The following is a 27,529-nucleotide window of genomic DNA, read 5'->3' as shown; positions in this document are numbered from 1 at the left end:
CCTCCTCTTCCTCTTCTCTCACCACCTGTCCCTTACTTTTTTTTTTCCACTCCCCCCTCACACAGCCTGACGCCCATCTGCCGCCTACCTTGACGAACCGCTCGCCTGGGCGGTCACATTGTGTTGTAGTGTGTGAAGGAAAAACTACATAATAACCTATTGATCTCGCTGTTGCCCTGCGTGCCTACAAAAGTAGCGTTGATTCCCTACCTTTCTATGCAGTTTCTATTTTGTTGAAGCGAACTTGACTTACGAAGCAACGGTTCGCATAGTGCCTCGTGCGATTTACTCTACAATGCACCCCCGTTCGCGCTCAGGCTCTGTGAGCTCAGCACTATCGGCTCCATTACCTTCGCCAATGTCTTTAAGAAGTGTTGGAGGTTCAAGAAGTAACGGCCTAGGGCCATGCGGTGCTACACCTCACCTTTTTCTTTTCGCGCAGGGCACCTCGATATTGTGTCTTCAGTACGAATCATTGGCTTTGGAAAGACGTTTTGAGGGGCATTTGGAGGATGTGACCATGATAGCGGTAGACAATACAAGCGACAACGAAGGAGAAGAGGGTTCCAGGGTTGTTTCGGTGGATGCATCGAAGCTGGCGATTGTTTGGGACACACGAACAGGGCATGAGATTGCAAGATATGCCTCATTTGAACATATTACTTCCGCTGCTTGGATGAAAAACGGGAATCTAGCTTTCGGCACGTTCATCACCCACCCCATGAAACATTTAGAGTTTTGAGTGATGCATGCAAGCTGACTGTTCCTGCATTTACGAATTTATAGGTGATGCCATGGGAAACGTAACCTTATTTGATCCTCTGAGGTCTGAATCGATATCTGCCAGAACAATTTTCGATCCATTGTGTTCGATAGCTCCCGCCGCAGATTGCAAGAGTTTTGCTCTGGGGTAAGTACCCGTCAATAGTCATGGAAGTTAGTAGGTTCTAATGTTACTCCAAGATACGCGAATGGCTCTATATTGGTTGCGGCGCTTTCACCCGCATTTACTATCCTTCACACTCTTACGACAACTTCGTTGCAGCCTTCACCTATCACAGCATTGGCATGGCATGCATCATCTTCCCGACAGAAATCGGATATGCTCGCAACTCAGACTCGGGGTGGAGATCTTAGAGTCTGGAGCATACCCAAAAGCTTGGAATCAGACGAACCAGCTCGGGTTGTTAGAATCCTTAAAAAGCCTGATAGCAATAATAGGAGGGGAGATAACTGGATGGCATGGTCTAGAAATGGGCGGATCGTGCAGTACTCCGATGGGTATGTATATCTAGAGCTTAGTGCCTATAGTTAATGGTGCAGGATGGCTAACCTTTTATTGATAATTTAGTGAAACTACAATATGGGATGTAAGGACAAAGAAGGTGACTTGGGAAAATGTGCCAACATTTCCAAAAGTATTCGGCATGACAGTATATGGACCGAAGGGTGTTCTTTTCACTCTCGGCGAGGATCATACAGTGCAGCAGTTCTCCTTATACCCGCCTACTTATGTGCACAACGAACAACACCTTCCAGGCCTTCCTCCACCCTCACCTCCAGTATCGGTCGGAGGAGTAATAATGCAGCAGGGCGAGGAGCAATACCACGATCACGGTGTCTTCCATCAGATGGAGGAGCACGAGGAGGATTACGCAGGAGCAGTCATGTCACCGTTTGGAAGAATAGCTCATGAGCTGGAACAACTTGAAATGATGGAACATGAACACGGCGGTCTTGGTATCTCAAATACAGCTCCTAGAGCGGCGTCTATCAGCTCAAGATCCTCAAGTGATAGCGTTGGCAAGGGTCATAACCACAATGGCTCAACATCCCCGTCTATCATGAGTGCAAAAAGATCTAGCGGTGATCATAGTGAACTCTCGCACACTACAATTACGACCATCTCGCCTGGTCGAAAAGCCTCGATTGGATCAACTTCAATGAACTCTCCAGGCCGTCATCCTCACCCCCTCCGACAAGAGATTCACCAGAGTCCAGCAGAGGAAGAAAAGGGTGCAAGCCCGCCCAAAGATGAGGATCCATTTAGTGGCCTCCGAGCGAGACTTGTTACCGCTACATACGAGAGCCCGCGTGTAGGGTCTCCTAAAGGAAAAATGACCGAGGACGATCACCGCAAGGAAATGTTATATTGTATATTCGGTTGGAAGGGAGATATTGAGGATCTGATTACAGATCAGCGTAAGTAGATGACCAGGTTTCATCCCATGCCCATTAGATGATTAACGTATTTCAATAGTTGATTCTGTTGATTCTCGGTCTATGAGTGCCATCATGCTACGAATGTGGCTTGGTGACCTTGACCAAAATTCGTTGTCAGTTTTACTAGGCGCCGATTTCGTGGTAGCTGGCGATTGGATGTTCCTTGCTCTGAGTGCTATGGGTAATATACATCCCCATTCTGTGGGCTATCTCATGGCTAACATAGAGGCTCAACTCCACAGGGGGTCAAAAGTCGTGGAACCATGTTGTCCGTGCTTTTGTCATGCGACTCCTTCAAAGAGGCGACTTACATACGGCAGTTCTGTGTCTTCTTGCCCTTGGGGATAAGAACGACGCAGTGGAGGTTTATGTTTCTCACAAGCGATATATGTAAGTTGGAGCTAATTTATTTGGATGATACAAAGAGAGACTTACAGTGATATCATAGGGAGGCTGTTTTACTTGTTTCCCTTCTCTGGAAAAAAGACTGGAAGAGACAATCTCAACTGGTTCGGAAGTGGGGTGAACATTGTGCTGAGAATGCAGATGCACCACTTGCTGCCCGTTGGTAAGTTTGTTCTCTTCATAAACTATCACTCTGTTTGCTGATTTTTTAAAAGCTTTGCCTGTGCTGGTTCTGAGGCATCCGCAGAGAGGCCGGCAGCCGCATCAATGTCCCGTTCTCACTCACGGTCAAAGTCTGAGACAGAGTCTATCCAGCATTTTGTCCGTAGTCTTTCTATCAGCGCCCCAAGTAACAAAGCATCACTACGGATGACTGCAAAGAACTCTCCTCTAAAGTTGATTACTGCTTTCCCAGCACCTGCAGCTGACCCAATTGCTCGTTCTGCCACTACTTCGCCAAGCAATGAAGGGAAAATGGGAGGAGTTCAACGGTTTTTTGCTTGGGCCGGCGATAGAGGTAAAACACCAGTGGCCGCAACCCCAATTGCAATGTCTGCAATATCACCAGTTGAGGGAAGTCACTGGCAACGTCGCGACCCCTTCGCTGCCATGTCTGCAAAAACTGTGATTCCAGGTGCAGCAAAGCTTCCACCTGTCACAGAGATGTCACCTGATACACCCAGCCAGCAGATTAATCTTCCAATCGAGCAGCTTTTGCCTCCATCACAGGCAGAAAGAGGGATGAATATCTCGTCCCCAATTGAAGCGCGTAATGAAATGGGATTTTCTGAAAGTCGAGGACCAGTCTCCTTCGGTGAACATAGGTCCAACAACAATACACCCGCTCCTGGCACTGGATCGAGAACAGTCACCCCTAGACCACCTTCCTTGGCAATGGCGCCTGCTCCTCCACCTCCACCCCCTCGTACATTGGCTGCATTGGCTTACACGCAGAATCCCGCTCCACCCACGTCGCAGGCGCCTACCGGCGCACTTCCATCCCCACCCTCAGATGTCTTTAATAATAGAGATAGTGGTGGTAAAGGTGGTCACGCTTCGCGAAAGCCAGTTGGATTGGCCATTCAGTCGGTCCAGTGGCCTCCAATGGATACCGTAATCCGTGAAGCTACACCTCCAATTTCGTCAGGCGGTTCTAAACACAAGCGTACTGGTTCTCGTAATACACCCCCAGTTGCTAATGGTCGACCCCCAGCACGAGCGGAAGCCAACGACCTGGATGGATTCCTCACCTTGCTTGACAACGTAAATAATAAGAGGATGGATACTCAGCGTGCTGCACCTCGGGTTGGAAGCAGGCGCCGGGCAGAATCTCCCGATATTAGAGGAAGGGATAGGAGCCGAAACAATAGAGAGAAAAGCACTGATAGGAGAGGTAGGCAAGCAGCCCGCCAAGAAACTCCCTTGATGCGGTCACCTTCTAGTCCACTCCCAATGTCGCCTCAGGCAAGGCTTTACAGGGAGGATGTCGAGGAGGAAGATTTGCATGAGGCCGATTTTGAGGACGAAAGATATTATACTTCCAGCCCGCCGCCACCAATGCGAGAGCCTTCGAGACGTCGTGTCGCTTCTAGAAGCCGCCAGAGAAGCCGCCAGAGAAGCCGCCAGCCAAGTCGCCAAAGGAGCCGTCAGAGGAGCCGTCAAAGAAGCCGAGGTCGTGAAGAATTGAGGATACCTGGAGGATCTTTGTATAGATCCCCCTCTACTCCTCTCCCCTCGTCTTCCCAGGCCAAGTTTTACCGCGAAGAAGAGGAAGACAGTTTCGATGATGAGAGGTATTATACCGCTAGCCCACCGTTAAACAAGGCATCCCGGGCAAGGTCTCGAGGTAGGTCTCACCTGCGAATTCCCGGACAAGCTTCCCATATGCGATCACCCTCTAGTCCACTCCCGATGGCACCAGAGGCGTTGATGTACGCAGAGATGGCCAAGGAGATGGAATATGAAGAAAGGCAGCCCCGTAAAGCCCACCGCGGAATTCGAGAGGAATCCCGAAATCGTCTACAAGGCGGTGGTCTTAGGAGGTCCCGCTCAGAAGCCACCATGCGTCAATGGAGTGATGCGCTTGAACGTGCGGGAGCTTTGGAACGTGCGCCTTCGGTTTCGGGGATGATGAAACGGAATGCTTCAGTCCGTGGCCTTCCTCCTAACCCTCGTGCATGGAGGAATGAGTTTGGGAGCGAATCTCGCGCCGGTTCACCGGCACCAGCTCCCCGATCTGCTTCACCTGCCATGTCTATGGCTATGGCGCCTGCACCACCACCACCGCCACCACCACCACCGCAGCCATTTATGCAGCCTGGGAGAGCGATGTCGCCGGCTATATCAACGCTGGGCGCTGTTTCAAACCCTCGGACAATGTCACCAGGCCCTAGTAGGCAGGTAACGCCAGGCCCAAGAACATTCACACCAGGTCCTAGGCAGAACACTCCGGGTCCAAAATTCCAACAGGTTCCTAGCAGACAAATGACACCCGGCCCCCGACTGACCCCAAATCCAAGAACGTTCTCGCCGCCTCCTCGTGCTGCATCTGCGAACCCTTTCCCCCTGAGGGAACGTGCAGATTCCGACAGCCAAGTAGCTACTAACCGCACGACGAAGGAGACTGTTCTTCGCCTTCAGAACCATTATTATGAGGAGCCCGATCATTACGACGCGACCAGAAAACCAATTCTTCCTGATGTTCCAACCATTCCTTTTGGGGGAAACCACTCGCGTAACAACTCCAATGACCCCAATTTCAAACCCTTGATCCGCAAACTCCCGCCTCAGCTACCCCCAGACTCACCCCCGCCATTGCCACACGATCTCCCGGTGCACCCATTGTTGAATATGAGCCTTGCTCCCAGCCAACCTGGTCGGAAGGGCCAGCAAAGGGTGGTAAGAAGGCAGAGACAGGAGGAATACATGAACCCCATTGACGGGGTATTACGGGACCACGAGCAGCACATCACGATCGGTCTCGATGCCCATGAAGCGGCACTCCGCTGGGAGGAAGAAAATCTTTATAATCAGCAGCAGGCACAACGCTATCAGATGGAGATGCAGCAGTTGAGGGGGCATGGGGCAAGCCCTAGCCTTGGCAGTCAACATAGTGGGCACAGTGGGCATGGTCACAATAACCATTACCAGCTGAGAGAATCTAATGAGGCTATTGGAAGTATCAACCAGTTTTAGAAAAAAATTCATTTCTTTTGTTTTCTTCACGATTTTCTTTTCCTTTCTCTTCTTTTATTTCATCGGGGAGAATATGCCCCCGTCTTTATTTGTTACTTTATATATTGCGCGAACCATAATTTTGTATGCTAAATAGGGCGAGATTAACTTTTCATGAGGTGTTTTTGGTGGCTTTCGATTTATTTTCTTTTTCTTTCTGGTTTGGGTGCAGGAATTGGTTGGCGGCATAAGGATGGTGACGACAAGTACTTACATTCATTTCTACTTTTCTTGGATTTTTTTCTCCTTTACTTTCACTTGCCTCATTAATAGAGGATCATCCTTTCCCCCCTCCCCCTTCTGACATTCTCAATGCACTGGCTCCGCGGCCTGGATGGTGTTCTTGTCTTTACGTATCTATTTTTTTCCCCCCTCTAGAATTGGAGAGTAACATGATGTCTTTTAAAAAGTGATACGTCAACTACACGCTTATTTATGTATGAAGTAGTTAGCATGATTATTGTTTTGGCAGTCCTAAGTTTTGATTAATGATTCGTGCCTATATGTTCCGGGCCATTCGCGAATATGACAGATTCGTGAATGGACTTGACAGATTCGTGAATGGACTTGACAAATCCACGAACAGACTTGAGGTATTCGTGAATGGACTCCTAGGCTCATACATCTGTGACAGGACCAGTCTATTCACGAACAGCCTGGGGAAACTGTTGTTTTAATATCAACACCTGATAACTAATAATGATTTATATTAACCCCGATGACTACTACAATCACCAGAGACCTCTAAAAAAGACTAGCGACCCTAAATATCGAGTCTGGAATAATAATTAGCACCTTCAAGATCTTTAGCGAGCTTCAGTGACATCCTGTGGCCTCTATCAGCCTCAGGCACCTTTGCAAGCTCTTATTTGGGCCCTATGACCTCTAGTAAAGCCATATGGCCTCTGATAGACCCCAGGCAATTCGGGTGTTGGTTCCAAGAGTCAATTTCACTACCTTTTGCCCAGTCCATTCGCCAACGGACCGGTCCGGTCCCGGGTGTATGGAGAAAGCAGTCCATTCACGAATTCGAGGTATCCGCCAGTGGCCCGGAACATATATCAACGAGTGATGTATTGTGATTGACTACTAACTAATAATGCGTGCCAAACTACCCCTTTTGGGAACTATTATTAGTTAAAACATTTAGTCCGTCTACTATCTTGGCACAGTCAATCCACCACCCCACAGATGATATCTGATCCCACAACACAAAGAAATGATCAAAAATGCAGGAAAAAAAGCTCAAAGCAACATCAACATAACAAAAATACACACATACATACACGCACATATATATAAACAATCACCATCCGCTAACTCAGCCAGAACTTCGTCTCGGGTAGTGATGCGTCTGATGCTGCCCCTCTCCAAAACTAAGCTGCGGCGGCGGCGTCGGCGTAACAGGTACAGTCAAGATCTGCGGCGGCGTATATATCCGCAACCCGTTATTCGCCTCCAGTCCAAACTGGAAACCAAAGCCTAGTCCCTGCGATTTAGAAGCTAACGGCGAAGATAGCCCAGGTGATGTCCCATCAGAGGCCAGCGTTGATGACACAGTCCCCGTCGGCGATGACATCCCCAGAAACTCCGCGTCCGGCTCGAAGCTAGACCCTATCTTTTGCACTTCTGGGCGCCCCTCTTCATCGCCTTTGCTAGAAGTATTACTCCCGCAGAACCACCGCCCCACCGCAACTCTCATCTTGCGCATTTCTGCCCGCGACTCCATGGTCGTCCCAAACACAAAGAAAAACAGATACCCCGTGAAGCTGCCCGGGATCGGGGAGCAGATATTGGCAAACTCCTCGCTCTGGTCAATGAGAGGCTCGAGTAGTCCTCGCGACCACTCTATCCGGAAGTGTGCCCACCGCTGGAGGAAGAAGATCTGCATCACTATCATGTAGATTTGCAGGCCCTCGACCATGACAAAAGCCAGCGCGATGCGCGCTATAAGCCAGCCATCAGAGCCGATATAAAGACGGCCGAGACCAGTACGTTTTCTGCCCTTCTCAAGGGTGTGGTCGAGCCGCGGGCGGAACTCGACAACTCCGTCATAAGTGCGGGAGAGGCGGACCTCGGTGGCTCCTTTTGCTTGACGGTGAATGGTAATAACATGGACAAGGGTGAGAACCAGGAAGACGGATCCCATGCCGATGTTTACAAGGACTTTCGGGGGGTAGTTATTAGAAGGGAGATCTATTTTTGTATGAAATGGGAGGACGTATACTTACTGATGCAGTTCATGAGTATTAGTTGCGCAAGGTCGTTATCGCGAAGTGACTCTAGGCGCAGAAGACCGAGTTGGATTGCGGGCAGGGCGAAGCAGGAGATTTTGGTACCAATGATTATTTTTTGGTTTTTCCACCAGACGGGGCTGAGAGACCATGATGAGGAGAAGAGTATCAAGGACCAGTAGAAAAAGAGGAGGCCTTGAGAGTTGACAAAATACATTTCTGGTTCGGGCAGTAGAGTTAATATGTGTGGTGCGGATGAGATATAGGCAGGAGAATCTTACGAAGTGAGAGGAAGGCAGAGACATATTTGTCGTTTGTGTGGAAAAGAGGGAATGGCTCATTTCCGTTACATTGAAACATCCGTGTCGCCAATCGGAACGCCTCAAGCATGAGGTCTGAGAAATGCAGAAGAGTATAAATCTGCTGCACAAAGCTGTTGAAATTCCCCAAAGCAATAACGATGGCTAATATTGATACGTCTAAATAATTGAGCCAAAGTCAGCCAACAAGAAGTATTGGTTGTAGCAGTGATTCAATAGCACTCACAGTTGTAGTGCTGCCCATTTCGGATGTTAATAACCAACAGGAAGATACTAGTGACACCAGAGAAAAATGTAAACACTGCAACAGCGATTCCAAGAGCCCAGCTCGAAGATCCAAGGCCGACAAGCATGTCTTTGAAAAGGAAAGAAAAACCCTTGACCCTGACCTGTCAAGGAGGGGCGTGAATTAGGGTTTAAACGTGAGGCTGCGGTGGTAGGGGGGGTAAAAAGAACGTGGATATTGAATGTGCCAGCAGTAAAGGGAGAAGAACGAAAAAACTCAGGAAGAAAACTGTGAAAGTGGAAATGATAACGATATTCATGTAGTAGAAGAGGGGAATTATATTAAAAAGGTGTACGCGTCAGTAGTATATTTTGCCAATATCATGATTGTTTATCCCCACTGTATTGTAGCAATAGTCGTGGTTCAACTAACTGCACAATTAGCCAGCCAGTGAGTTTGACCTGGGGGTGAGAAAAGGAAAAAAAAAGTAAAAAAGAAGAGAAAGACCGAATAAAAATAAAATTTAAAGGCGATGGGGGGAGTGGAAGAATTAAGGAATACCAGCCACAGAAGAGAGGGTAATAGTTGGTAAGAGGCCGGGAGTTTGAGAACAATAAGCAGAAAGGCCAATACAAGCCAGAAGGCGCCGCCTACATAGCTACAGCTAAAAACTCAATCTCAAACACCCCACAATGTTCCATCATATGAGCAGATCACTGCGATAGCCCTCCGTAACGTATATCGTTCGAAAAAAGAGCTGGGTTGGCTCAAAAGAGATGAAAGGGGTCCATAAACGGCTATATTAATTATAATACCTATGCATGCATCTTAACCGAACCCAAACCCCAACCCCTGAAGGATAAAACGGTCGTCTCCGACAGTTGTAAAACAATCCTCTCACAACGTCTATCAACGTTAAGGTTATCTCTAGAAAAAAAGGTTTCTTACGGTTGTAAGGCGGGGCGGGGCGGCGGAACTTGTGCCCGGTTCATTGAGCTAAAGTGCTTTGCAATATGGGACAACCAGAAGGACAAAATCCCCAACATCACTGTAAATAGCTGTACGAGACAGTCCGATAATACTTACCAGCGGTGATGGTTCTATTAGGAGACTGATTCCTTGGATTTAGATATTTGATCTAAAGCCACGTTTCTATCAGACATCATCTTCCCCGGGGCTGTTTACGTAGATACATATACATCACACACACTACTAACGGCTCCCTAAGTACATACGTATACGTGTACACGAAACGGTGAGTAAATGGAGCGAGAACTTAGTACGGCCGAGACCAAATATTGCATCCCATAGAAGGAAGATAGGTTAGGTTGGGGTGGGTAGAGGCGAGTCTAGCTATGAGATATCGCAGCTAAATATCATGCGTCCTCGAATTTCTCACACTAACATATAATGCATACATCTATAGGACCAAACACCACCGCTTGATATGGGCGTGGATAGGTTTTCCGCTCCGGTGCCTGGCGCCTATGTTAATTACCTACTATGATCGATGGCCACTTATAAGCTGTGCAACGGGATGATAGATTATTGACGGCTGGTGGGATATATATACTGCGCAATGGATGAATTTTGTGAGCACCCGCCGGGGAATGGTGAACGAATTGAAGAGTGAGGGAATGGAATGCTAACATGCATGAACACGCCCCAGGGTGATCTCGAAGTGGGGTCTCGATCTCTCTTTGTTCAAGCAGATCTAGAGCGAAGCATGATCCCTAGCTAGAGAGTAGAAACACATTTAGCAGCATCACTACTTGAGAGTCAAATGCATACGGACAATTCTGCAAGTCTTATACATGAGTGGACACAGGCTGCAGGGACAATAATTTTGGGGCTTTTTATACCACTAGCTTCTTTCCCACTGCTACCACCACCCCACTGACTCCCCCTTTTTGGGAACAACCTTTCACCTCTTAGTTTCCGAACTCCACGCGCAGAACTTACAGGTGTCTAAACAACAACTTTCTCTTTCGCTTCCTTTTCTTAGGTTTGCTTGGTGTGACTAAGTTTCTTCGTCTTATCACCCCACACTCTTACCTTCGGTTTCATTCTTCGATTGTTGTTCCCATAAGTATCATCTAAACCCTTTGCCTTACCACTTAAGTGCAGTTACCTCGCTTGATTTCTACTGCCTGCTGTAGACCGAGGAACATTTTTATTTAGCTAAGTGGGCGAGGCTTTCTGATATTCCAAGTTCTAGTTTCCTTTGTGTCAAGGGTTACCGTGCGGGGGCTGCTAGACCAACGCACACCCGGCCAGAGTAGATGGTGATGGTAGACGATAGTTGGCATATAGAATGAATTCAACTCAATCTTCAGGTGGTTTCTTATCCTGTGGCGGATTTCGCGAAGGGGAGGCGGGGGTTAGCTAAGGTGGTTAGGGCCGAGCACGCTAGGGCTGGAGGGGAAGGTATATTGGCAGAGTAACTTTCCCACTTTCGAGCTGGCTCGTACTGTGCAAACGAAGGCTCAGAATGTTCGAGTTCGGGAATATGGCTCGAGCTCAATTGGACTCGGGAGAAGGAGAACTCGAGCCGGCTCGGCTCGCTAGGAACAAATCCAGTGCTGATTCAAGTAAATAGAGACCGAGTGATATTTTATGATCCATTCAATTACGGAACTTGTCTGTTGACAGTAGCATCATAATGCATTGCCATAAGAAAATGTATACTGTATACAGGTAAAGGTAACTAAACTAAGTAATGCTTAAGGTAATGTATGTAGAATCGAAAAATAACCAAGAAAAGAACACAAAACTCGTAACGACATATACCTCATAACAAAACGTTACCACCCCAAAACTCCAAACTACCCCAACAAACAAAGACAATAGACCCGATACAGAATGAGTAAAGAAAATACGCAGAAAGGGGAATCTAACAAGTGTAACTACTACATAATGGTACAAAAAGAAGAAAAAGAATGGCCACTTTTACAGAATACAGTGCAGCTCACAGGGAGTGAACGGAGCCTGCAGTAGTGGGTTAAACGAAACCAAAAGAAAGAAAAAAGAAAAAAGAAAAAAAAAGAATGTGGAGAGATGCGGGTACCCATAGCTCCCATATTGCAAAGAGCTTTGCCTCATCCCTATTTCTCCACCGCCTTTGGCTCTATCCTCACTAAGCCTCTTCTCCCCAACTCAGCCCACACCTCGTCCTCTCTCATCGACCCCTCTTTATTATACGGCAAACCATCGAGCTCTTTCATCCTCGGGCAGCGTCTCCCAATCGTGATCTCATATGTACGCCTGACTACCGCAGAATCGATATCCAATTGGGCTTGGAACGTGGCATCGATGCTCTCGTCCGCAGGCATCATAGTGAACGGGTCTTTAGCGTACTCATCCGGGTCCTCTGCGCTCTTTATGGCTTTGCGCACGGATGACGGCGGGTAGAATCCAATGGTGAGGGGGTTCATCCTGTAACACAGTTAAGTCAGTATAAATAAGATCCAAATCCTTATAACAAAAAACTCACCTGAGGTCCAGATAACTCAAACTCGGGAACCCGCTCAGGACAGATGCAATTTTCTTTACGCTCCTAACTCTATTCCCGACGAGGAGCAACTTCTTCAATCTGATAATGCCCAACAACGGCTTCAGGTCCGAAATCGCATTATTGTTCAAATTCAGGACTCTAGTGTTACACAGTAGCTCTCCAAAGTCTTTCGGAAGCACAGTCAACTGTGCACTCGCCAGCTCCAGGTACTGCAGATTCAGAAAGTCGAGCTTGAGCGACAGCTCTCGCAGCGGGTTACCAGACATGTAAATTTTCCGCGCCTCATACATTCTCTCGAGCTTCAGTGAAAGCTCGTGATCTTGCTCGCGGACGGAAATGGCGTCAAGGTGTTTGGCGCGAGTCAGGCCAGTGATGGTGTGGAGACGGTTATTATCCATATAGAGGATACGGAGGTTGGGGAAGGGTGTGACATCAAAGGTTGTGAAGTAGTTCTGTGTCAACTTTACGCAGCGGATCGTATCCATTTTAGTAGCAGCAGGGAGGTGCAACGTGTCTAGGTTGTTTTGGTCAAGATTGAGGTTGATGAGGGCAGGCAGGTTTTGGAGACCAGTGATGTCCGAGATGGCATTGCCGCGGAGGTCGAGCTCTGTCAGTCGGTGCCTACAGTATCAAAATTAGTTCTAAATATCCTGAGACGTATATGGAGAAACAACTTACATCCTTGCCTTCCCAAAATCGACCGCCACCAGCCTATTCCTCCTAGCCCTAAGCACACACAGCCCCTCCATCCTCACTACACCCTCGACACTCTCCAGCACATTATCATCAGCCCTCACCTCCCTCAAATGGACTAAACTCCTCAGCCCATCTAAACTCTCCAACCCGTTTCTGCTGATATCCAAATACTGTAAATTGACCAAATGGCCAAAATGCGTAATTGAGCTCAAAAAGTTCCCCGCAACCTTAAGCTCCCTCACACTGTCGCTCACACCTGATAACTGACCCAGCTCATTATCACTAACATCCAGCTTCTCCAGTCGTGGACACCACTCGTTCAGTGTGAACAATGTTTCCACCTTCCGTTTTGAAAGGTCGAGGACTTTCATGTGGTCCCAGTAGGGCTCGTATGGCTGTACATCGGTCAGATTTTTGAGGAGATTGGCGCGCGCGGTGCTAAACGATGCTTCGACAGACTTGATGTCGGTGGTGCCGGCTTTACCTTTGCGAGTGGCGAAAAAGGAGAGCTCGAGGTTTATTAGGGCGTCGGTGGTCTCGAATTGATAACTTAGGTCTGCCAGGGGGGTCATCTGGAAGGAGATATCGCCGACTTTGCGGATACTATTATTGATACTCATTTTACTAATAAAAGGAGAGGGCAGCGGCGTAAGTGCACTGCTCATGCTGATCCTGCTAAGTTCACGCTGTAGCACCGGATTGAGGATGGGATTTCCATGGCCGTGGCCATGATGCTGATGGTGGTGCCCATCATCCTCCTCTTCCTCTGTGATACGCGATATCGGCCTCCCAATGAAGGTCCTCGCTCCACTAGATTTCCTTCTGGCAGCACCACGGTATCCAACGCCGGAGAATGTACGAGACACATTCCTGCGCGGTTTTCGCAGGGCTCCATAGCCCTCTGCGCCACCATCAGTCGTAGAGTCTCCCTCGTCTGTCCATAGAACTGGGTGTCCACCAGGGCTCGAAGAGTGCTGTTCTTGTCTTATCATGGCGGTGGGTGACTCGTAGTCTTCTGCATAGACATTACGTGGTGTCCTACGCAGTGGTTCAGCGGAGGCAGTGGAAACTCGCTTGATCTCCTCTGTTTCGTCGTCTTCCTCTTCTTCTACAGCAAGAAGTTTCTCCTTGTTCTCGTCGCTACCATAACTTGTTGTTCGAGTCTCAGCACCCGACCCAGGCCTTGTAGAGCGACTGCTCCGCTCACTGCTTCCGCTACCCACAGTACTTCCCACAACTCCCTCGCCCTCCTCTCCTCCTGTTCCTTGATCGCCAAACCACTGCTGGCGATCCCACGTCTCATCACCAATACCGTCTTCTTCATCTTCCTCGTCAATACCGATCATGCGACTACTCGGCCACAGCCCACTCTTCTCACCATCGCTCGCCATACCCTCCCAGTTCCTTCTCGCCAGTTCTAGCGCCCGCGCCTCCTCCTGAGAGTCGACGCTTAAGTCTGAGATACCTGTGAACGGATCACTATCCTCAACCCGCGCTACTTCATTACCGTCGTCGTCACGCTTCACCCACGTCATCTTCTTCTCGTCGAAGCGCATGCCGTTATTTTTCAGAGCCAGGTGATGCGACATGACACCGTCGCGCGGGGAGATTACCTCTACTGCGCTCTTGCGTGAGGAAGTTGATACTGCAGTTTTAGTTGTACCGACCTCTTGGTTAAAGGAGCCCTCATGAGAGTGCTCGACTTCATTCCGTAGTGGTGAGAGGGAGTGGCGGCGGACGGAGGAATCGTCGTAGAAGGAACCGTCGTCGCATTGGCTGCGGTCGGGGCTCTGGAAGTCGAGTGCGACGCCATGAAGGCCGCGGTCGCGAATTCGGTTCATGACTGCGTCAGCCTGGTCGAGGAAGTCTTGTGTTGTTACACTGCCTTTCCGGACAGTCTCTGGCTGCATGGGACTCGGCATCTCAAAGGGCTCGCCTTCTGCGCCGTCGCCGTGGCTACCTGAGAAGACGACCAGATCTTTTCGTGGCCCTTTACACGCACCAGGAGAGAGAAGATTGTCGCCGTACTCGTAGTTTTTCTTGAGCACGGGTACCTTTCGATCTTTCCTTTTCGCACCCCCAGTTGGCGTGACACACTCTACCGCTCTGACCTCCTCGGTCTTAACTGAACCCAGTGGTCCTGGTACTGGTGGTACTCCGCTCGATGGCCCTCGCTGGTTATACACACCGTTAATATTCCTGCGTACCCTCTTCGGTGTCCGCTCTTTTACGGGGGTTCGTGAAGATGTGTCCGATGCCGCAGTAGCAGTCCCGCTCTCGTCGCTTCTCCACCTACGGTGCTTTCGGTGGCCTTCTTCAATGGGCCCTCGCACCTCCGGGGCACTACCGTGACGTTGCGGCTCTGCCGGCCTGGCTCGCCGTTTCTCTTGTTTCAGCACTAGCTTCTCGAGGCGGTTGACGACTGCCGATGCGCCAGCACCAGAGTATGAGATGTCTGTGGTGGTAGGGCTAACGGCCTCGTCAATCTCCTGGGCACGTACACTCTCCTCCTGCTCTTCCTCCTTCACCTCCTCGTCGTCGTCGCTACCGGAGACGTTCGCGCTTGTCTCTAACTCTCCCAGTCGCTGCGTAAGTCGCTTATTAGTGTATGTATCGTAGAAGCTCGCAAAGAGCTTCAATGGGCTGCCGCTAGTGCGGGTTTTGTTATCGCCGTTGAGGTCAATATCCAGTAGCTGATGGCGGAAGGCGTGTGGTGTGAAGAAGGGGTCTTCGCGCTCGTCTGGGCTCGCAGAATCGTCTCTACTCGGTGGTGTTGGCTTGACTGGTGATTTCGGGGCGTCTTTGTGCCGTCGAATGTTGTCGAGGATGGAGTAACCTAGGGGTTCGCCCTGCGGCGGAAGGGCAGGGGCGGCCCGCTTGCTGGGTTCTTCTAGGTTAGGAGGCTGGGGGTCCTGACTAGAGGGAAGGAAAGGGGACGCTAGCTGCAGCCTTCTTGCGAGTTCCTCGGCGGGTGGGTACTGCTTTAGGGGTGATACGAAGGGGGGATCGTCCTCTGAACCAGAGCCAGAGGCATCAAGGTAGGAGGCATCGTAGTCATCATCCTCTGCCTCTGAATCGTACTGGTATCCCAATCCCACAACAGGTGGTGAGCTTGGATACACTGAGCTTATCTCGCTGGCATTGGCATCCAAACTTTTCCTCCTTCTCGGGACCGTTGGCGGTGCTGACCCTAGCTCAGGCACCGTATCTGCGGCTTCAGAGCCCTCGTCGTCAGAACCCATAGGCAGATATTGCGAGTCACTGGCAAGCGTGACCCCAACTGAGCCCGGCACCGGCGAACTACCAAAGGAGCGGTTACCAGGATTCTTCAGCATCCGCAATCGGTCCACCATATCTAGTATATCCTCCTTATTCTTTGCCTCCTCCGTGGTAGCATCACCAAGGGCCCGTATTGAACTCCAATTCTCATTCTTGCGGTCCGATGTACCCTCCGGTGTCAGCAATGCAACGGCGCACGAAACTTTCTTATTGCGCGGTACCGCAATATTCCTTTCCGGCGATGTAGACACTCCTCCCTCGGGGGACGTACTGGCCCTCCACCGCTGCTCTGCCTCCTGGCGCTTCTTAATGGGGTCTGGGCTGCCACCAATGGTCGGCGGGCGGAACATACACTCCAGCGGCATTGGTGAGAAAAGATCTTTTCCGCCTGGGGCGCGGAAGTCCTCCATTACCATTCGTTTCCATTCTGGAGTGTCTTTGGCGGAGGAGGAACGGATGTTCTCGGTGCCAGTCGAAGAGGCCGACGAAGTGGGGCGCCGATTGGTAGTGCTAGATTCGTGCAGGATGCGGGTTGACGGGGGTGGGGGCGGGGAGTCGCGGGGTTGAGAGATCCAATCTTCGGAGAGTGAGTCGGCCCAGGCGTCCGACATTGTAGATGTGTGGTGGATTGGGGGGGGGTGGGGGGTTGTAGTGCTGTGGAAGGATTAGCTGGCTGGGGTTGGAGGAATGAAGAGAGGGGAGGGGCACTTGTGCACCGGTTGACTGGTGTATGATATTCCTTGTCGTTATGGTTCGTATATTAGTGTTGTACTGTATGGACGTGTTTGTATTATTCGTGTCTGTATGCCTGGTGCAGCTTTCTGGCTGTCTGTATTGTACGTATTACTCTTTCAAATTCACATTCGCAGTTGTTCAAGCGTCGTCGGACGGACGTGGTGTTGTAACGCGTTGGTGTAGTTATTTGTGAGTTGCACGGATTAGGAATTATGTTACTCGATTGATGGTGATGTGTATGTCGAGTAGAGTAGTGTAGATAGAGTAGGTAGAGTCGAGGGTGATCGAGCGTCGGGTTCAATCAGTTCAGGTTAGGTAGAGACAGTAGTTGCAGCAGTTGACTGGTCGAACAGTGACTGGGTAGAAAGATCCCACAATGCCTGTCGCTCTAGTCGATCGATGTGTTTGTAGTGTGGCCTGTGCAGAGAGAGCAGCAGGAGCAGCAGCAGCAGCGGTCGGGGGTTTCGGTTCCTGGCTGGGGGGGTTGCTGTGGTAACGCCAATCAATTAGTGGGGATGGGGGAATGTCAAAATGTCAAAAGATGGAGAATGGAGATTTTCGAGAAGGAGTCAAGAGTTACATCTCTGGTAGACACAGAAACTTCTTTCAGCTGTTGTGGAGGAAAATCAACGGTAAGTTGGGTCTCTGCGATCTGCTCTCTGCTCTTTGCGTTTCGTTTCGTTCATTCGCCGCCGCATCGCTACCTACGTGTTCAACCTTTAATCTAACCCCGGCCTCGCTACCTGTCCTGTCCTATCGATTTCTCGAGACAGGGTTGATTGCAGCGTCCTAAAGTACCAACAACTGGATTCAGATCTCACTGTTTCGCATGACGACCTGTGCACTTTTTTTCTTGCACTCTACCTACTCCACTCAAATCCGGACTTTCGGCTGTATGCGTTTGGGAGGGCAGGGGGTTAATATAATAGCCAAAATATCTAGTATTTCTGCTGGGGGTAACCTGGATTGATGAGAGATAGGGCTGTCCTACCTATATATTACGCGAGCCGTAGACGGAGACTGGCTCCTCGCTTGTTTGAAATGTTCGATAAAATAGACTATTAATGGTTAAGAGATTTGATGTGATATGAGTGTGATATAGAGTGGGGTCTAAAAATATGTACTCAAGTTTAGAGGAAAATGTCTGGCATCATCGGGCATCACTCGGCCGGGATCGTGGTGTGTGGTGTTTGTTACACATGGGACGTTGTCGTACTGCAGAATTGCCTTGAAGCTTAGATTTAACCCTACTTGTTGCCGGCCGACTCAGATCATTGTCATGGCATACATATCTCACTTATAGAATCAGTTTCGCCGTCTCAAGGCCTGAATATACGGGATCTTTTCAATCTAACACTGTATTCATGCACTATGGGTCATCCCGATAAATTCCTACTAAAGGATGTACATATATACATGGATTATCATAACAATAGTAGGACTCCACATAGCAACAGCTCAACCAATGAGTGCCAGTCCTCACCAGGAGTTATAGAAACAAAACAGTGTTTGCAGAAATTCGAAGCACCCATCTAAGCACTCACAATGTAGTTATACCCACCACGCACATGCATTCACCCAACTACAATGATATGAGGTGCTTTGATCTATGTCATCATTTATACATCAAATCACCTACCTGCATCACAGTTCTAAGCGAAACTACAACAGATATCACTCATAACACCTGAAATCACCCGTTGTACTAAGCCTCGTACAATGGCTATTTATTACAGTACAACCCGCTTTTGATAATACTAGAGCCGTGAACTACATGTACCTATATGCAGCAGAAAGTCTAAATTTTAAAACTAGGGAAAGCGGAGTACCTCAAACCATAAATATCAATTATATACAGTGGAGTCCCGATAGTAGCAACCTCGATAATAGCATATCCTCGATAGTAGCATATAGTTGGGCAATCCCAAACGAGTCGGTACGGGCAAAGTTGTTCTCGATACAAGCATATCCCCGATAGTGGCACACGAAAATCCGTTCCCGACCATATGCTATTATCGAGACTCCACTGTACATGTAACGTATCAATGGAATTCAAAGTACTGCATCACGTGCAGTGATGGTTTTGAAGGCTAGCATGGGGAATCGAATCCTCATTAGCTGATGTTCTCATATATACATCACCCAGTACCTGTTCTCGTACCCTGTACCCCACATTCGCTAGCTAGATTCGGGTTCGAGTATAAGTAGGCCCACCCCTTCAACTCGTCATCCGCTTTCTTTTCTTAAACACATACAGAACATCCATATCCTAGAACACCCAGGAAAATGGCAATCCACTCCCTTATCTTAAGGACCAGGTGGATCATCGCCATGTTTTAGAACACCCAAGGGGATGGCAAATGTCTCTGAAATAAGCATCAACATCCTCCAGATCTACCTTTGAAGGGTGTCGAGAAATCGTTCCTAATCGTATCTCTCTTCGGACTCACGATGTAACTTCCAGTCATCCTTGCTTTGGGCAGTTATAAATTCCTTGTTCCTCCATCGTTCGTTTAGAATTTCCTTCTCCCACCTATTCTCCTCGATAGATTACAAAGCTCAAGACTCATCGTGAATGCTTCTAAGGGAATATCTAGCCTAGGATACAAAAGGCTGTTGAAATTCGTGCACTAGACGTCTTTTGCAATATAGCCAAATTCTTAATTCTCCTACTACACGATACAGTAACAAAATCGGCTCTGTTGGTCGATCTTGTGGCATTTACATCGACACTAAGCTTTAAAGCGGGCCAGGCCATACAGCTATTATATTACGTCTCCTGTATGCACTCCTGGCTTGTCTACAGGAGAACGTCGCACCGTCTTGCGTACACTGAGTGATCGACTGACTGGGCATTAATTGCAAAGTGCAAAGCAGAGATTCAATTACACCTTGGGAATGAGTACAACGGCTTCTATCCTCTCTGGTTACAATATCATAGAGCACCCAGAGGGATGGCAATAACCGTGCTATAAACTCCCTCTTCCTTCTCCCTCTCCTTGCTCACAACCATCTATTCTCATATGGAGGAGTGACTGAAGCGGACAACCAATATGGGGGAAATAGTCAAACTTAGCGCGTCAACGCTATTCGATGTCTCTTTTGTAAGTTCTCTTTTTAGCAAATTCGTTGACTTGTGAGTAGTTCATGTAGTTGACGAGTGATATTAGTGGAACTTGAATAGGAGCATTGACATTAGAGAGGTTGTGCAAACAGTGCACATAGTTGTATCTACAGCAACAGCCGGGGTTCAGACTCCAAATAATGTGAGATATATATGAAGTCTGTATTAAAAGTTGTACGGTATTAGTGAAAAAGCCAGTCTGTACTAACTCGTACACAGGCCAAGTAAACAAACAAGACGATTGGCTCAAGACAAAGGCGTCACTAAATACAGGCATGATATGCCCCCGAGAAAGTAGGAGTACAAACCATCTTGCAAAAATTCAAAGTTTTGGACTCTGTACTCACATCCCTCATGTAGATAGTACGCACTCCGTCTGCAACACCTCTGGTAGCAACAAGTCGGTGTTGCACACATCTGGAAGGGAAATTATAAATGGAACCCAGCATAAGGGTGTAAGTGTACACTTTCTATAGAAATTAATAGATTGGTTAGCTAATGGTCTTATTAATAGCCAAATTGCCGTGGTTATGTACGGGGTATGAGGGGGAACGCAGCTAGGCGCGGGATATTGTTGGGTGCTGTGGCACTGCACCGTTGAGGATGAAGGTGCCCTGGGATTCATCTACGGGATTCACATTTCATGAAGGGAATATACATCGGAATCCACCAGCAATATTAAATCCATATTGAGGATGTGAGTTTGCTCGTTGGATATGAAGCTATTATACGTTAGTTACTAATTATCTCAGTTGATCACGAACCGTGAGATTATATATGCGGTGGAATATTCCGACGAAAAAGAAGCATCTCGAGCATGGGGCGGGGGCTCTCAGAGGACATACTCACTGTTCCTGCTGCAGGCCGCATCTAATCTCGATCGGTGGTATGGGAAAAAAACCAACCCCGCTCATCACCAATACAACCAAGAATCAACCTCCGAAGTTACTTCAAACCCACCACAAATAAGCCACCTTTGCGCCATGGAGTCATCACCACCTCCCTGTGACTTGGAGCTCCGGGGGAGTTTATCCCCCCCCCCCCCCTTCTTCCGGGGGCGGCCTAACCACATCGTGTGTGGATGCCGCCCTCCCCATCTCCGCCCTCACCTACTGGATACAGAGCGGGGGGCATCGCCGTCATCCAATTGATGCCTATTACAAGGAACGTGCCATTAGACTAATAGTCTATTGTGGGTTGGGGGGGGGGGGGGAGCGAAATGGAAATCACTAGAACAGCATCTCGCAACGAAAAGAGTACCGGACGGAACTAGCCCGCTTCTGATTATCCTACCGATAAGGGGAGGTAAAAACTTAATGTTTGAAGGTATCGCTTTACAATATTATAAGAGAGTACATATTGTGATAGTGCCTTTTGTCGCACTCAAGCAAGACTTATACCGGAGAGCTTTACTTTATGCTTTTTTTTTTTTTTTTTTTTTTTTGGGGGGGGGGGGGGGGTAGAGCAGTTACCCCCAGGGCCTGCCTGTTCTCCCTGTGGTATTTTTTAGGACTTTCTTTGCACCTTTGTAATATGTTTATAAAAAATAATAGTAAAAAACAAACAAATGATTCATAGCCAGATATAAACGTGTCCAACTATATGAAACAAAACCCACTACCTAGTATAACTTACCTAAACAGAAATAACAACTACAGCGTCAATAATCTCAGATATAAGTATAAAGAAACCTTTCCGCTACTGCTACGTATGTACTCTACGAACCATGCATGCCACAGGCAACTCATAACAACACCACATCACATCCAATCACTCGCACGCCTAGCATGCAGCCATAGATCACGGCTTGTCACTCGAAAAACATGTTTCTACCAGGAACCGCACACTCACAACACCATATCAGTAGCGAGAGGGGCACACGAGGCCCAACAGCAACAATAAACAAGCTAGCCGCAACACGCCCCGCTCCCTACGATACAGTCCCGCACAGTAGCAAACAAAACGCACCCGCATACCCGGTCATTGATTTCCCGCCTCTTTACATATACTCAATCTAGCTATCCCTCCCATCCCCTCCCCTCCCCTCCCATCCAATTCAACAGTCCGTATAATATAAGAAGAAGAAGAAGAAGAAGGAAAAAGCACCACCATTCCCATTTCACACCAATCCACTTTTTAACCCCGCCCCCGTTCTCACTACCCCACGCCCCGCCACAAACAACCACAACCACAACCACAACCCCACACTATTACATTACACTAACCGGCACGGCACGGCAAAGCTCTAAACCTGCTCGCCGTCCCACTGGGAATCACGCATGTTCTCTGGTGGCTCAATGGAGGGCACGTATTCGAGCGCGACTACAAGCACTCGTTAGCACCCGGCCACTCACTCACTCACTCAGGGGGGGGGGGGGGGGGGGGATGGGGAAGGAAGGCAAACCATAAGCAACCCCGACAAGCCCGACGATGGAGCCCGCAATCTCCCGGAGGATGTGGTCGTGGAGGAGGATGCTCCCGACGAAGATGTAGACTAGGGGCACACCACATGTTAGAAATAAGGAGGAGGAGGAGGAGGAGGAGGAGGAGAGATAGGAGGAGGAGGGGAGGGGGAAGGAGAAGACATACAGATACCCCTTCCCAGGAACGAGAAAAGGAAGCTCGCATATCGCGATAGCTGCGGCGGGGTCTGGAACTCGAGGAGCATGGTCGCTATTCCACCACCACCACACAGGTTAGCCAACCGCACTACACACCTCACACCTCACACCTCACATCACAAGCACAGAGCACAGAACACAGCAGAGAGATGATGATATACCGAGCCCAAACAAGATGACATAGCACCCAATAATGATGCTCTGCAGGCCGAGCGGGAAGAACTGCGAGATGCCGCCAAAGACCATGACGCCGCCGACGCCCAGGTTGACGAGGCGGAAGATGTTCGACATGTTGTCCATTGCGAGGGTCGTGGGCGTCTGGAGGTGCGGAATGGTTGCGGTCGATGGATGGTGGTGATGGAAAGAGAAAAATATGGACGCGCGGTGCGGTGTGGTTGTGGTGAGGAGGTGAAGGTAGAGAGAGAGGTAAGGTGTTAGGTTTGGGTTGAAGGGTTGACGGGTTGACGGAGGGCTGCCCGGGCGGTTGTTTGGTTGGCTGCTTGGGTTGGGTTGGGTTTGGGTTTGGGTTTGGGTTGGCGGTGATGTGTGTGGCTTGTGGCCGGGGGAGGGGGGTACGCTTATTCAGCGTGCATGTCATGGGTGGGCTAACATGGGTGGTGAAGTGACTAGGCCTGAAACTATGATGAACGTACGAATACGAGATGCTTCCCAGGTTCAAAAGCGATTACGTGAATGATTAGATGAATTACCTTGGGAGAAGATATTCCCTATATGTATAGACCGCGCGTTTAGGCGAGTAGATACATGTACAGAGCTGTGGATCTACTGCATACGCGGCCAGGTGTCAATGATGGAGAAACCGTAAAGTGGGGGAGAGGGCTGCCAATGTTCACAACCCCGGAAATGATATCTACGCCCACCACCACCACCACCACCACCACCACCACCACCACCAATCCCCACCTCCACCAACCAACCATCCAACCACCCCACCACAAACACACCCACAATGAGCGCCCCCACCCCCCTCCCCCCCTCCACCACAACCTTCCTCACCCCCTACCTCCCACACCCCACCGGCGGCCACTACCCCTTCACAACCCTCACCTACGCCACCTCCCTCGACTCGCACCTCTCCCTGCACCCGGGCACACAAACACACCTCTCCGGCCCGCTCTCCAAATCCCTCACCCACCACCTGCGCACGCACCACGCCGCCCTGCTCATCGGCGTCACCACCGCCCTCTCCGACGACCCGGGCCTCAACAGCCGCATCCCCTCCACCCCGCTCTCCGCACAACCAACACCAATCATCCTCGACCCGCACTTCCGCTGGTGCCCCACTGCCACCACCCGCGTCATCCGCACCGCCGCTTCCGGCGCCGGGAAGCCGCCGTATGTACTTGTGCGCGCGGACGCGCCGGAGCACGCTGATAAGACGGCTGTCATCGAGGGTGTTGGCGGGAGGGTGTTCCGCCTGCCGGTCCCGCCGGCGGGTGCAGAGCGATGGGAGTGGGATGTGCTGCTGCGGTATGTGAGAAGGGAGTGTGGGGTTGAGAGCGTGATGATCGAGGGCGGCGGGGAGGTGGTGAATGCGCTGCTGGAGGCGAGGAACCAGAAGTTGGTGGATAGTGTTGTGGTCACGGTGGCGCCGGTGTATTTGGGGAGGGGTGGGGTTAATGTGTCGCCGGTGGGGAGGACGGGGGCGGAGGGGAGGAGGGTCGCGGCGGCGAGGTTTAAGGATGTGGCGTGGTGTGTGTTGGGGGATGATGTGGTGATGGCGGCGAGGCCGGATGTGGGTATTTAGAGGGGGAGGAGGGGTGCGGGGAGAGGATGGTTGGATAGATTATAGATAGAATAGGACTGCATCATCGCTTCAATTGGGGGATGGTACTAGTATTGGTGATGGCATCGGTTTTATAAATTCGTGTACAATTGATCATTGATACCGCTTGGGCAAATAGTCAACTAAAATCCTCACAAGGACTTCATGACAGAACCCATTTTCACAACCCTGGACATACTTCACAAAGGACATACATCACATCACATCACTTGCAATTGCACAATTCAAATCTCTTGAACCCGTCTCAACGACGCCATTCACATTCATTCCACGGGAAATCATCATACACCGTAAACAAGGCTATACACATCCATAAAAAGAAAAAGAAACAAAAGCCACAAATCCATAAAAAAAAGAAAAAGACAAGAAAATAGAAAAACCCCGCGCCCACCCAGTAACAACAAAAAGGGACCCCATTTTGCTTCAAAGTTTCGTTACGCTACCACACGCTTAGTCCTTGCCGCCAGCCAAGTTGATGCAGACTGTCTTAGTTTGCGTGTAGTTCGCCAACGCCGCCTTACCCAGCTCACGGCCAATACCGGACTCCTTGTAACCACCGAACGGCAGCTGGTGGTGGAGGGCGTTGTAGGTGTTGATCCACACAGTTCCGGCCTTGAGGCGGTTCGAGACGTCGATGGCAGTGGCCAAGCTAGTAGTGTGAACAGCCGAAGCCAGACCGAAGGTAGTGTTGTTCCCGATCCTAATAGCGTCGTCCAGGGTCTTAAACTTGGCAATGGAGGCGACAGGGCCAAAGATCTCCTCCTGCATGATCTTCATGTCCTCCGTAACATTCGAGAAGATGGTTGGCTGGATGAAGTAACCACTGGTACCATGGCGGCCGCCACCGCACTCGATCTTGGCACCCTCCTGCTTCCCGTGCTCAATGTACGACATGACACGGTCGAACTGGAGCTGCGAGACCTGGGGTCCCTGGAAGGTCTCGGGATGGAAGGGGTCGCCGACAACGTTCTTTGTGATGCGAGCCTTGAAGGCCTCGACAAACTTGTCGTAGATGCCCTCCTGGACGTAGATGCGGGATCCAGCGCAGCACACCTGGCCGTGGTTGAAGAAGATTCCGAAGTTGACCCAGCTGATTGCGTCATCGACGTTTGCGTCGTCAAACACAATGTTGGGCGACTTTCCACCGAGCTCGAGCGTCACCTTCTTGAGGTTGGAGTTGGCGGCAGCCTTCATGATCATGCGTCCGACGGGGTGGAGCCAGTGAAGGCGACCTTGTCGATGTCCATGTGCGCGGAGATGGCCGCACCAGCGACGCGGCCGAGACCGGAGATGACGTTGATGACACCGGGGGGAAGCCGGCTTCCTTGATGAGGGTTGCGGCCACGAGGGCGGAGAGAGGGGTCTGCTCGGCGGACTTGATGATGACGACGTTACCGGTGGCAATGGCGGGACCAATCTTCCATGACCACATGAGAATGGGGAAGTTCCATCTGTAGACTTGTCAGCAATTATTCTCTCCACACAGCAAAGAAGGGACATACGGGATGATCTGTCCGCAAACACCGACGGGCTCCTGCTTGGTGTAGTTGAACTTTCCGGGAGCGGTGTCAATAACCTTTCCGTGGACCTTGTCGGCCCACCCACCGTAGTACCTGAAGACGTTGGCAGCGGCCTGGACGTCACCCTGGGCCTCAGAAACGGCCTTTCCGTTGTCGAGGGCCTCGACGGAGGCAAGGAGGAGCCTGTTCTTCTCGAAGAGGTCCGCAAGGTTGTTCAGGTACCTTCCACGGTCCTGGGGGGTGACCTGGGACCACTCGCCCTCGAAGGCAGCACGGGCTGCCTTGACGGCAATGTCGACATCCTGTTCAAACCGTATTGTTAGCAATGATGTTGTTGATGGCAGTGAGGGGTGGGGGATTGTGGTTACCTTCTCGGAGGCCTCTTGTACGGAGGTGATGACCTTCTCAGTGGTAGGGTTGATGACCTCGAAGGAACCACCGTCAACACTGTTGACCCACTCGTTGTTGATGAACCTATGATAAAACACTTAGTCCCCAATTCCATCATGCATCAATCATCAACCATAGATAGAGAAAGAAGAAGAAGCTTACAGTCCAAGAGGCTGCTCGTATTTGACGCCATTAGGCAACTCGATGGTCTGTGTAAGGCTCATGATTGAAGGTTGTAGTAGTGGTGGGTATGATAGAGATTGCGGTGATGAAGAAGATACTCTGTGGTATTCTGGGGAGACAGAAGAATAGGAAGCAGAAGAAGGAGGGGGGATCTCAAGGCTATATATGAGTTCTTGGGGAAGAAGAGGTGGGGATGAGGCCTAGGGTAGCCGAGGGAGGGAGTGAAATTACTGATGATTTGGGCTTTCGTTGTACCAACTGTGGGGTTAAGGATTTAAGGAACGGAACACACCCCGGGCAATGTGATATGGGTTGCACATGCTGCACACCGCCGCCGGCGGTCTGCTCTACAGATCGAATAAGCTAGCTCATAGCATAGCTTGAAGCATCTCGACACCCTCCCCCCCCGGCCCCCGCTGGAGCCATCGAGTTAGAACAAGCACCTATGTGGCCATCTACGAAGCATCCATTGTTTCAGGAACTCCATCAGAATGCGACGCATCGCAGTTACCCTTGTGGTTAAAGTTCTATTACTACCAGTGTGTTCTGTTATACTCAGGGTCCCTCTCGATCTCCTCTATTCGCGACCCTTTGCACCGAATGGCGGGGTGGAGGGCATGACGACAGCAGCTATGTTTTTGTTTCAACCTCAGAGATGAAGGGTGACCAGGGTCCCACACGGCTACTCCACTTAAAGCTTAGTGTATCCGATGATTGCCCCGCACAACCGCCCCTCCCCTCCCCCCTCACCCCCCACTAACCGATAACGGAAATTGCCGTTACGCGAGTCCATGTTTGAGCTTTCGTTTTTTTCCCTCCCAACCTTCTGATGAAGGTAAATGCTCATCGTGGAATTGGGGTGTTGGGGGATTGGAAGTGATTATATGATCATCAATCGTTGCAAATCACTACCTGCTCCTGCTTTTCTCATATCATTCCTTACAAGCCAAGGTCGTGATGCTGCATCAAGTTTAGAGTTTTGGTGTCAAGCAGCTTTCAACCTCACCCCTATGATCCA

The 27,529-nt window shown here is 49.9% G+C and overlaps 6 protein-coding genes across 6 annotated transcripts; 2 read left to right on the top strand and 4 right to left on the bottom strand.

Moving 5' to 3' along the window:
- Positions 1-295: 295 nt before the first annotated feature.
- LAJ45_01306 (uncharacterized protein) lies at positions 296-5,823 on the top strand (the record flags this gene model as incomplete). The annotated part of the gene is made up of 8 exons (XM_046110901.1): positions 296-701; positions 787-910; positions 964-1,281; positions 1,352-2,202; positions 2,261-2,404; positions 2,466-2,613; positions 2,672-2,791; positions 2,844-5,823. 8 exons carry the CDS (start codon positions 296-298, stop codon positions 5,821-5,823), a joined length of 5,091 nt encoding a protein of 1,696 aa, XP_045976079.1.
- A 1,360-nt stretch (positions 5,824-7,183) lies between these two features.
- On the bottom strand, positions 7,184-8,769 carry LAJ45_01305 (uncharacterized protein; the record flags this gene model as incomplete). The annotated part of the gene is made up of 4 exons (XM_046110900.1): positions 7,184-8,028; positions 8,094-8,315; positions 8,378-8,575; positions 8,643-8,769. The coding sequence occupies 4 exons, from the start codon at positions 8,767-8,769 to the stop codon at positions 7,184-7,186; spliced, it is 1,392 nt and encodes a 463-aa protein (XP_045976078.1).
- Positions 8,770-11,746: 2,977 nt separating this feature from the next.
- Positions 11,747-16,742, bottom strand: LAJ45_01304 (uncharacterized protein; the record flags this gene model as incomplete). The annotated part of the gene is made up of 3 exons (XM_046110899.1): positions 11,747-12,077; positions 12,136-12,777; positions 12,835-16,742. 3 exons carry the CDS (start codon positions 16,740-16,742, stop codon positions 11,747-11,749), a joined length of 4,881 nt encoding a protein of 1,626 aa, XP_045976077.1.
- A 5,493-nt stretch (positions 16,743-22,235) lies between these two features.
- LAJ45_01303 (uncharacterized protein) lies at positions 22,236-22,911 on the bottom strand (the record flags this gene model as incomplete). Its single annotated transcript, XM_046110898.1, has 4 exons — positions 22,236-22,312; positions 22,395-22,484; positions 22,580-22,663; positions 22,773-22,911. 4 exons carry the CDS (start codon positions 22,909-22,911, stop codon positions 22,236-22,238), a joined length of 390 nt encoding a protein of 129 aa, XP_045976076.1.
- A 670-nt stretch (positions 22,912-23,581) lies between these two features.
- LAJ45_01302 (uncharacterized protein) lies at positions 23,582-24,379 on the top strand (the record flags this gene model as incomplete). Its single annotated transcript, XM_046110897.1, has 1 exon — positions 23,582-24,379. One exon carries the CDS (start codon positions 23,582-23,584, stop codon positions 24,377-24,379), a length of 798 nt encoding a protein of 265 aa, XP_045976075.1.
- Positions 24,380-24,868: 489 nt separating this feature from the next.
- LAJ45_01301 (uncharacterized protein) lies at positions 24,869-26,552 on the bottom strand (the record flags this gene model as incomplete). Its single annotated transcript, XM_046110896.1, has 5 exons — positions 24,869-25,606; positions 25,686-25,869; positions 25,921-26,240; positions 26,307-26,412; positions 26,491-26,552. 5 exons carry the CDS (start codon positions 26,550-26,552, stop codon positions 24,869-24,871), a joined length of 1,410 nt encoding a protein of 469 aa, XP_045976074.1.
- Between the last annotated feature and the right edge of the window lie 977 nt (positions 26,553-27,529).

This window comes from Morchella importuna (assembly GCF_003444635.1).
Source record: "Morchella importuna strain M04M26 chromosome Unknown Morimp01GS002, whole genome shotgun sequence".
NCBI classification, from domain to species: domain Eukaryota; kingdom Fungi; phylum Ascomycota; class Pezizomycetes; order Pezizales; family Morchellaceae; genus Morchella; species Morchella importuna.
The sequence above is the reverse complement of the archived record's forward strand: the minus strand, read 5'-3'. Positions and strand labels throughout refer to the sequence as shown.